At 38.9% G+C, this 10,903-nt stretch overlaps 1 protein-coding gene across 2 annotated transcripts in view; it reads left to right on the forward strand.

The window, feature by feature from the left end:
* The window catches only part of GRM7 (glutamate metabotropic receptor 7), a 1,123,177-nt gene that overhangs the window by 326,442 nt on the left and 785,832 nt on the right, over nucleotides 1–10,903 (forward strand). For both annotated transcript variants that reach the window (XM_004368286.1, XM_004368287.1), the window contains exon 2: nucleotides 5,911–6,127. In XM_004368286.1, coding sequence (XP_004368343.1) covers nucleotides 5,911–6,127 — 217 coding nt within the window. The remainder of the gene's footprint in view (nucleotides 1–5,910; nucleotides 6,128–10,903) is intronic.

Below are 10,903 nucleotides of genomic sequence, written 5' to 3' on the forward strand. Positions count from 1 at the left end.
GAAGAAATTATATTAGTTGGTTTTAAAAATATTCCCTGTTGAGAAATAGGAAAAAGGAAAACTATTTTCAGCAGTATCATTGTGTTCCTAGAAATTCTAGCTGATGCAATTATAAAAGAAAACTAAATGAATTATGATAATATGACTACTTACCTGCAAATTCCAAGAAAATGAAGTGAATGCAATTAGAACTAATAAGAATTTTAACAATGGTGTAAGTCACAAAGTAAATATACGAAAATTAATTGATTCTTATACCACTAATAAATAGTAAGCAAAATTAAAATTTTATTTCATTCATAATGCATTAAAAATAACAATTATCTAGAAATAAAATTAATAAGAAATGTGCAAGGCCTATGTGGGGACAATTATAAAAGTGTACTAAGAGACAAGAATGAACAATTGGATACATGTAAATAGATATTTTTCCAAAGAAGATAAAATGCTGTAAATATATCTGTTCTCCCTAGATTAATGTATAAATATAATGAAGTTTATTGTGAACTTGAAAAAACTGATGTTAAAGTTCAGATGCAAAATTAAACACATGTGATTTCCCATGTTCATTTTTAAAAGAACACTAATGAAGATGTTCCAACTAGTATAGTCTTAAACTAGTATGAGTTTATAATACCTAAAATAGCAAAACACAGGCCCGAGACTAGGAAGACAGAAAAGTGGAATGGTAGAGGATATATACCAAAGACCCAAGGGAATTTAAGAATGTAGTATATGGCAAGGGATGTCCTTTCTTATTAATTATTTCATGATTAATTATTTAATTTCCTAATTAATTGTTTAGTGTATGCTGCTGGGGTAAGTAGTTAATTATCTGGAAGGAAAAATATAAGGTGTTGTCCTATTAAATGTAACATCCTGAAGTAAATTCCATATGGAGAAAGATTTAAATGTAAACCTTAAAAATTTATTTCACATGAGGGGAAAGCTTGAAGATTATTCTAAGACAATATCCATGGACGTGTACGAAGACTTGAATTAGCTCTGAGGATTTTGTTTTAGACTTCTAATGATAGTGAAAACTTGAAAAATGTTTAAATATTTAACAATGAAGGTTAGGTTTAACTTAGGTTAAATCTCCATACAGCAGAATATAATCAATGAGAGAGAGAGAGATATGTGTGTGTGAGGGAGGCGTGTTGGAAAGGAAGAGAAGGGAAGATTAACACCTACATTTTTATTTTTGTGCATGCATATGTATATATATATATACACATATATATATGGTCTCTATAGTTTGAACTGACTTGATGGCAACAGGTTTTATATATATGTATACATAGATATATATAAATGCTAATTATAAGGAGCATTTTTAAATGCTCTCTCTCTCCCTCTCTCTCTCTCTATATATATATCTATAAAACCCAAACTAAACCCAGTGCCGTTGAATCGATTCCGACTCATAGTGACCCCATAGGACAGAGTAGAACTGCCCATAGCATTTCCAACGCTATAAATCTTTATGGAAGCATACTGTCACACCTTTCTCCTGCGGAGTGGATGGTGGGTTCAAACCATTGACCTTTTGGTTAGCAGTCAAGTGCTTTAACCACCGCACCACATATATGTATGTATATGTATACACATACACATGACCATACAAGGACTAGAAATATATATAATAAAATTTGACTGGTGTTATGGATTAAATTGTGCCCTCAAAAATATGTGTTGTAAATCTTAATCCCAGTACTGTGGAGGCAATCCCATTTGAGAATAAGGTTTTCTTTGCTATATTGATGAGGCCATATCAGTGTAGAGTATGTCGTAAGCCAGTCACTTTTGAAATATAAAAAGAATGGATTAGCAAAGCAAGGAAACACAGATGGAGAAACAATGATGCCATGTGGAGATCATCAAGGAATCAAGGATGAGAAGCTGAGAGAGACAAGGATTTTTCCCCCAGAGCAGACAGGAGCCTTCCCCTAGAGCCAGCGCTCTCAATTTGGACTTCTGGTCTCCTAAACTGTGAGAAAATAAATTTCTCTTCATTAAAAGACCAACTTGTGGTATTTGTGTTACAGCAACACTAAGAAACTAAGACAACAGGGTTCAAGGCATTGACGCTAACTTATTTTCTTGTTTTTGTTTCTCTATTTTTCATAAGTAATGTATTTTGTTAATTTTCGAGGAAAAACCATCAATTCATTTTATACACATAGAGCTGGTTATAGATATTTTTAATCCGATTTGATACTCATCATTAACAAATTATGAAGTAGGAAAAAAGCGTAATAAAATGAAAATGACAATTTATCCTATGATAAAAGATTAAAAGTGTTTTAATTTTTTAAACTGTAGGAAGGAAGTTCAAAGAGAGACAGAATATCTAGTTTTATATACCTGAAGTGTTATTGCACTAAATTGTCTTCACCCAAAAAATCAGCTCCCTATTTCCATTGGAGACTGACAAGAGGGAAGATTTCAATAGCAGAAAGAGAAAATATAGCTAGATATCAAGCTGTGTGTGTACGTTAATCCCAAAAGATGACTGATAATCATTTGGTCATTCATGGGTACCAGTTATAAGACAACACCTCAATATAGTTTACTATGTAGGCATAAACATTAGTTTGGAAACAAGTAAGCAAATATGCAGCAAGATGACTGAATGTGCAGTATAATAACCAAATAACTAAATGCATAGCATCATATTTCATAGATTACACAGATTCTTCTAGTTCTTCATCCCTTATTGCTAGGAAGGATATCCTCATACAGACATATTTTCATCTTAGAAATGAAATCCATCTGGTCTTGTCATTCCTTATTTTATTATCACTATATGCACAGTGTCAAGATAAGTACCATGAGATACAGGATGTGTGCATCATCCTACTGGGAAATATAATTCTTAAGCCAGAGATACTTCTTGTTTATGATGGAACGGATTGACCGTGGATAGCAATCATTTTCAAAATGTGCATGACAGTGAGGAAAGAAATGTATTTCACCAGGATTTTCATTACTAAAATTCATGGCACAGTTTAGAATATGCATTGGGGGCACTTCACAATTCTGATGTTTTACAGTAGCTACATAAATACAAATTCAAGCCGAGGGCTGGCTGTGTGTTTATTAGCACTCTTCCAAAGGTAGAAAGGGATTTTGGCAGGGAAGGTGTCTGTGCAATAGCAGAAAAGCATTCGGATTTCCACAAGCTGAAGTTGATGGAAATGTATTGACATGTGTGGCTTCTTTTCTTTTTATTTCTTATAAAGGAAGACCCATTTCTATCTTCCTCTTCTTCTTCTCTCTGTCTCACCCTTCCTTTCTTTTTCACTCTGCCCTCAAAGCTTTTATTCAGTTGATATTTTCTTTACCTTGTATTTATAGCTTCAGAACTATAAATGGCACATACGGAACTTATTCTGTTTATTAAGACATTTGTCTAAACTTTAATAAGATTTTAAATAAAATGTTTGAGCAGCAGTCTCAAAGTGACCAGTGAAATAACTTGTAATGGCTCCAAGGTCAGTGCTGTAGGCAGCAGAAGCCCTGGGCACCAGAAACCCACTGCCCTTTCCTGCTTTATTCCTGCTATTAAGATGTTTTAGCAATAATTCAGCAAGTATAATACGAGTTCAAATACTTGCAATTGGCTGTTTCAAGTTTGAGTGAGTACTGGCTCTCTATCTTACAGTTTTGTGACCTGAGACAAGATCATGCTTTACTTCCAATCTTCAATTCTCTCTTCCTTAAAATGAGTTAATAATAGCATAGTATAGTGTAAAGTAGTATAGTGTGATATAGGGTAGTATAGCATTGTATAGCGCAATATAGTGTATAGTATACTAGTATGCTGATGGTTAGATAAGGTAATGTGTATAAAACTTTTAAAACATGACTTGCACATAATAAAGAATTGAATAAATAATCAGTATTATTCCTAAAGCTATAATAATAGGAATATATAAAAAATACTCCCTTGCCTTTGGACAAGGAGGGGAACGTTTGTGGAGAGGTACATAAATAAATAATGTTTGTCACGAGAAATTTGAAAGTCAAGTGTGGGGAATAGATAGCCTTAGTGAGGAAAAATATACTGTTCTGTATTTTGATTATTATTACCTCCATGTATTAAGCACCCACTGTGTCCCAGGCATCATGCTAAGCAATGCACATTCATTGTTCTGCCTCTCAGAATAACTTTTTACTAATGATGAAACTACAGCTCACTCAGGTGAATTAACTTCACCAAAGTAAACACTAGTAAACAGAAGTTCAGGCTTTGGCCCAGATTTTGTCTACACCAAGCCCCATTTTATTTCCACTACCCCTCACTGCCCCTGGCTTTGAGGCTTGCTCATACTGGCTTTGGCCTTTGAGTCAGTGTCAAGAGCCTGCACCCAGAGGCCATAAAACAGAACTGGATCAGGGCTAACCTGCGTGCAAGATGGTGGGTCATCTACCACTGGGGCACATGACTTGACTCTAATGCAAACCTAAAAAAGTTGGCAAAGAAAGTGAACTTTACAGAAGTATTAATTCAACAATGGCAAATGGGTGTACTTTAGGCAAACTGTACAGGAAGGAGACAGATAGCCCTATACTGCGTAGAGCATTCAGGGCTCAAACAATCAACTGGAGTATAGCTTTGGCATCTTTAGACTGTTGGGCTTGGCATGAGCAAAGGTTGGAACCAGTCTTTAGATACCTGAAAAATCCTTCTGAAGAAAGCAGAAATGAGACCTGGGAGAGTTTGCAAGCTGCATTTTGTCGGGTAATCATTCTTATTGGTAGATCAATTGTATCAATCCCAATCGACTGCATTCTAGTGTTAATGTTAAGAGAAAGAACCAAGAACAGGGATGGTGGGGGGGTAGAGTGGTTTGTACGGCTGACCAGCAGCAGTACTAACGTTGGCCCTTAGCCAGGTTCCTCATTTATGTCTAGTTTGGGGTCACCGCTAGGATATTTGGGACCCTAGGCAAGTATTTTTTGCCGTGTTCCTTTCTATGTAAATAATTTGAATTAGTGAGAATCAGTGTTAGTCAGAACCACTCAGGCAGCCCAATGTCACATGATCCCCAGAAGTAAATACTACACTTCTAGGGAACAATTCACTTGCCAGCCTATCCTCCTGGAATCAGGGCCCTGCTATGTGGATTCCTAGGATGACCTTGTAGACACAAGTCCTGGAGCTCCTCTGCACATCTGGCAGATCCCATATCAGGTAGAGGGTCCGAGAGTGCTCTGAAGGGCAAAAATGAGGATCAGAGACTCATGTGGGCCTCACCCAGACAGGACTGCCCTCCCATTTCTGGAACCCAAAGAGTGACAAACAGTTTTGAGAAAGGCCCTCCAAAGTGCAAGTACCACTGAGATGAAGGCCCTGGGGCAGGGGACCCCTTGGCTGGGTCTAAGGCTGGCACTGAGCTACTTCATAACATTCTTGTGAAGAATAAATGAGATAATGCAGGCAACTTGCTTAGATATTACCTCACAGGTCATCACCACTCAATCAGTGTGACCTCTACCAGTATTCATAAGCTGTGCTAACTAAACCAACCCTTATATTCTCTCCAGTTAGGCTGTTGTGTTTTTCTTGTCCATTAGTTTATAAGAAACAAAGCATGATACAAAACATTAGCTAGAATGGTTATGTGTTATTTTTTTCTAACCAGCATGACCCTGACCTTGAAAATCCAATGTCATCCTCATTCCTTCTTCCCAAGAGGAGAAAACGAAAGGGTTTAAGGCACAAAAGATGCTAAAAAGTCGTTGGTTGCATGTAGATGGTCTAAAATTATATGACTGTGTTTGGCAAAGCACTGTTCCCTTTCAGAGCTCAAGCCCTGTATTTTGAATGAATTGTCATAGATATAAATGATTCTCTCACATCCTGATGGTGTGCTCTCACGTGGTGCTTTCTTGTCTTTTCAGATCCCCCAGATTAGTTATGCATCAACGGCACCCGAGTTAAGTGATGACCGGCGCTATGACTTCTTCTCCCGCGTGGTCCCGCCTGATTCCTTCCAAGCCCAGGCCATGGTAGACATTGTAAAGGCCTTAGGCTGGAATTACGTGTCTACTCTTGCGTCTGAAGGAAGTTATGGAGAGAAAGGTGTGGAATCCTTCACGCAGATTTCCAAAGAGGCAGGTAGGAAGACATTGGAATGCTCAAGCTGACCCTCTTCAACTGTCTGTGGCTTGTAGGTGTCTCTCCAGGCTTTATTAAACTAACAGTACTGATATTGCCCTGTCTCCGCTCCCACCTCCACCAAGCCCTGTGACATGGTCTTTATTTATGACACTTTGTTGTTTTTACAGAGCATATTTTCAAAGGTGTGAAACTGAAGTCCCTTAAGTGCTAGTGAAAGAAATGAACAGAGGAAAATATGTACAACTGATATTTTACTGCTGTGTAATGGGTAGTCTGGTGGATTATGGAAACCTGAGAAAGTGTGGAGAGAGGTGCCTCTCCATGGATGCCCTTTCTCTGCCTCTCTCCTGAATGGGGAGGATTGTTTAGAATTTTGTGAAGCCAATCACAGTGCTACTCACTTTGAAGAGGAATAGCACAGATGGCACTGTCTGACATGGCTGGAACAAAATTAATTAAATTATCCAGGTAGGAGAATGCATTTAGACAAATCCTCTTTGAAACTTTAGATTATTTTGAGAAAGACAGTTCTATTAAGTAGCACTTGGAAAGGGTTATTTTCTGTTTGTTTATTTAACTCAAATTGGAAGTAATGGGCTCAAATGTTTGGCCAGCTGGCCTCCATTGGGTAGATTTTGAAAAATGAGATAAAATCCTCATGCTTAGGAATCATGACAATAAATATTCAGGCTTTCCATATTGAAATACTAGATGTAGTAAATTATGTATGTATATGTATATATATATAACATGCTTGGATATTCATAAACAGCTCTTATGCTAACATCTGATTCTCAGTTTTATTTGTAAGAATTTTATCTAATCCAAATCGTTATTGACCAGAACACTTAACTGACCTTATAAACAAGCAAGCAAGGCGATACAAACAGAGATCCTTTCCATGAGGAAAGATGTTATAAATCCTGAGGATGGGGCTTTGAGTATTGACTGCCATACTACAGATACACTTCAAACATATAATGCTTCAGCATAGAGATGGAATAGCACTTGAAGCTGCTAAGAGAAGGGAGCCAAGGCTTTCTTATAAACATCATGTTTTTAATTCAGTGTATCATCGTTAGCTCTAATGTCCAGAAATTTGCTGGAGATTTGGGTCCTTCTTAGCCTCTTCCTTCTGATGGAGACACTCTTAATCTTAACCCATTTGACTGTTGTTGTTACTAGGTGCCGTCGACTCGGTTCCAACTCATAAGAATCCTATGTACGACAGAATGAAACACTGCCTGGTCCTGTGCCATCCTCATAATTGCTGTTATTCTTGAGCCCATTGTTGCAGTCACTGTGTCAATCCATCTCTTTGAGGGGCTTCTTCTTTTTCACTGACCCTCTACTTTACCAAGCATGATGTCCTTCTCCAGGGACTGATCACTCCTGATAAAATATCCAAAATATGTAAGATGAAGTCCTGTCATCCTTGCTTCCAAGGAGCATTCTGGCTGTACTTCTTCCACCCATTTGACTAGGTAACTCCCAATCATTGACAGATCTAATCCTATAAGAAGACCCTGGGTGCCACAAACGGTTAAGCGCTCAACTACTAACCAAAAAGTTGGTGATTTGAACCCACCCAGAGGCACCTCAAACAAAAGACAGGCCTGGTGATCTGTTTCTGAAAGTTCACAGCCTTGAAAACCCTATGGAGCAGTTTCCTTCTGTAAGCATGAGGTCGCCATGAGTCTGAATTGACTCAACAGCAACTAGTAATCCTAAGCGCCATTTCTAGGTTCAAAAATAAACAAAAAAATAAGCAAAAACAAAAAAAAAATTTTCTGGTCTCTGTTAGCTTGTCCTTGTGTTTCCAATGCTGAGTTCCATGTGTCACTTATGACATGTTAGTATAATGTTGTGGGGGTTTTTATTTATTTATTTTTCCTACCTTGCCTCCTGGTCTCTAAGCAGAGGTCATGTCTGTCTTGTTCACCATTGTAGACTCAGCTGCTATGTTTCTGAGGAAAAAATAAATCTAGTATAATTTAGTTAGAAACTTTCAGATTAGGAAAGAAATCTGAAGTCTGGTCCTGTGGCATGCTGTGACTTGTAGGAGTCATTAGCAATTGACTTCATGCATCTCCAGAGAGATACTTAATCATTTTTGATGCCTATGTTTTCATTGGGTTCTTTGAATCTTGCTTTGATTAAAGTAAGGTGTGAGGCTGACATAGAGAAATACCTAAAAAAAAAAAAAAAAGGATTAAAAACAAATAAGACAATGAAGAGAAAATACAGGTAAAATAGTAAGATGAAACTCAGAGCTAAAGTTCAGATACCATCTTGTACTACATAATTGCTACAAGTAGGTCTCAAATTCAAAGCTGAACTTTCCACTAGACAAAGCAAAGAGCGCTACTCATTCTGTTACATAAGTTTACAGTGTTCATAAGGTTAACATCATATTGATTGTTCAGTTATAAGATCAAGAAAAATGTTTGCTTTATGAAAACTGTTTGCTTTGTATCTTTATAAAACAACAATATTGCATAGGCAGGTCAATGTTGAGTTTCATACGGTTGTGTTCTCTGGTTGTCACTTGGAGGAAACTTAAGATATAATGAGCGAGTGAAGCCCACTATATGACTCTGCAACGAGAAAAAGCCCTTATGTTATGGTCTGAACTCCCCAGCTCAGATTTTTAGCTAATCCTGCATTGAAGTGACCTAGTTCAAAAAACAAAGGTTGTATCATTGGCAGACATTTTGAATGAAATGCTTCAATCTGAGAGTCATTCCCACTGGGAACGAGAATAGCTTAAAAGCCAGCTGGTGCTGCAGAAATGTGAGAAAACATGGAGGGTTCAAGTAACATCTTGCAGATCAATTCCTCTTCTTTTACAAGTATTATGATATTTGACATGTATTTCTAATAAAATTCATCAGAGCCTTATCATATGTACAATTAATTTAAGTGAATTCACTTATGTGAGCAAACACTGCCCAGCTGCCCACCAAATAAAGAAAGAGATGGAGGGGGCATTACAGTTTAAAGGGTGTGGAGTGAGATTCCGCACTCAGTCTGTGTATGCCTTAGAGAAAACATAAAGTGGAAACATGATTCTGTTGTTTATTGAGTCGGTTTTGCTTCTGTTTTCCTCTTATAATGTGAACATCTTGCTAGCCAAAAGGCAATTCTGTTATTTAAAGATATATATTCATCTCCCATGACCTCTAAGAAGAATCCAACTATTTCCTCTGATGCTCAATCAAAGAAACAACAATATATTCTAAGGGTGGGAAAAAAAGAAAAGAATAACCTGCTCTATTAGAATTACTGGGAAATATACATACTCAAGGAGCCCTGGTGGAGGAACAGGTCAGCATTTGACTGCTAATTGAAAGGCTGGCAGTTTGAACCCACCCAGCAGCTCCACGGGAGAAAGACTTGGTGATCTTCATCTTTAAAAATTGCAGCCTATCGGAGTTCCGGCAAAATGAGGCTCTAGGCAGAAGCACCACACCGTCCCTCCACAGCAAAGATCCAAAAAACTAAGCCAAACAGAGAATACAACAATCCTGAAACCCTACAACATCAAATGAAGAGATAAAGAACTCAGCCAAGTACCAAATGGAGTGAGAAAACTGACAGAGAACAGAGAGCGAGGAGAGATTCATGCAGAGGTCCCCTACCAGCTAACGCAGCGTGGATCCACCATCATGGACTCCTATCGGAGACCAGCAAATGGGGGTATGAGAAAGCAGCCTCACGGAGCATCCAGCGGGAGACAAAACAACCGGTAATTTGCGGTGTGCGCTTTCCCACTCCCCACCTCTCTTCGCCCCAGCTCGGCCTCCTGCTTCCCGCAGCCACGGTCTCTTGACCGGAAAGCGCCGGCTGCTTGGATTCCACACAACCAAGTGGGTGGCTTTCTGGGTGCCATTTGTTGGCTGCTAGTGTTGCTTTTTATTTCCTGCTTCTTTTGATTTCTCACTTGCCTCTCGCCACCTCCCCCTCCTTTCACTCAAGTGCCTGCCTCCGTGCGCCATCTTTGCTTCTTCCTGAGGGGCTCCAGAGCGCTGGCAATTTGTGATATACATTTTCCCACTCTCTACCCTTCTTCACCCACACTCGGCCTCCTCTGCTTCCCACGGACACAGTCTCTTGTCCAGAAACACCGGCCCGCACTAGCTGGCTCTCTGAGTGCCATTTGTTGGCTACTGCTGTTGCTTTTTTTTTTTTTTTTCCTGCTTCTTTGGATTTCTTGCTTACATCTCACCGCCTCCCCCTCCTTTCACTCGAGTGCCTGGCTCCGTGCGCCATCTTTGCTCCTTCCTGAGGGGCTGCAGAGCTCCATTCAAGTGTGGAGCTGCTTCCTGGTCTGGGCTACCGCTCTGGTGGGATCCTGGGGCTTTTATTCCTTTGTTCGTTTTGAATTGTTTTTTTGTTTTCTTTTCCTTTTCTTGAGTTGGGAGCCCTTTCTGGCCAAGCGGAGCTGCATGGAAAGGAACTCCCCTTCAGCTTCCACAGATGTGCAGAGAGATCCCTGAGAGCATTTCTTTTTTTGTTGTTTTTTTTTTCTGGTTTTTTGGGGGGCCTTTCTTGTTCTTTATTTTTTTTATTTAAATTTGTTTTGTTTTCTTTTCCATCTTTTTCACTTTTTGTCTTTCTTCATTGCTCAGTTTCTCATCTCTCTATTTCTTCCTTCTCTTTCTGATCCCTGATTACCAGGCGTTGTATACCTCTACGCCTTCTAGCCAGACTGTACTGCGACACCTGAGAGCGACCTCCCCAGACCTCATAGCTGCATCGGTGGGATCCCTG

Source organism: Trichechus manatus, unplaced genomic scaffold, assembly GCF_000243295.1.
Source record: "Trichechus manatus latirostris isolate Lorelei unplaced genomic scaffold, TriManLat1.0 scaffold00001, whole genome shotgun sequence".
NCBI lineage: Eukaryota > Metazoa > Chordata > Mammalia > Sirenia > Trichechidae > Trichechus > Trichechus manatus.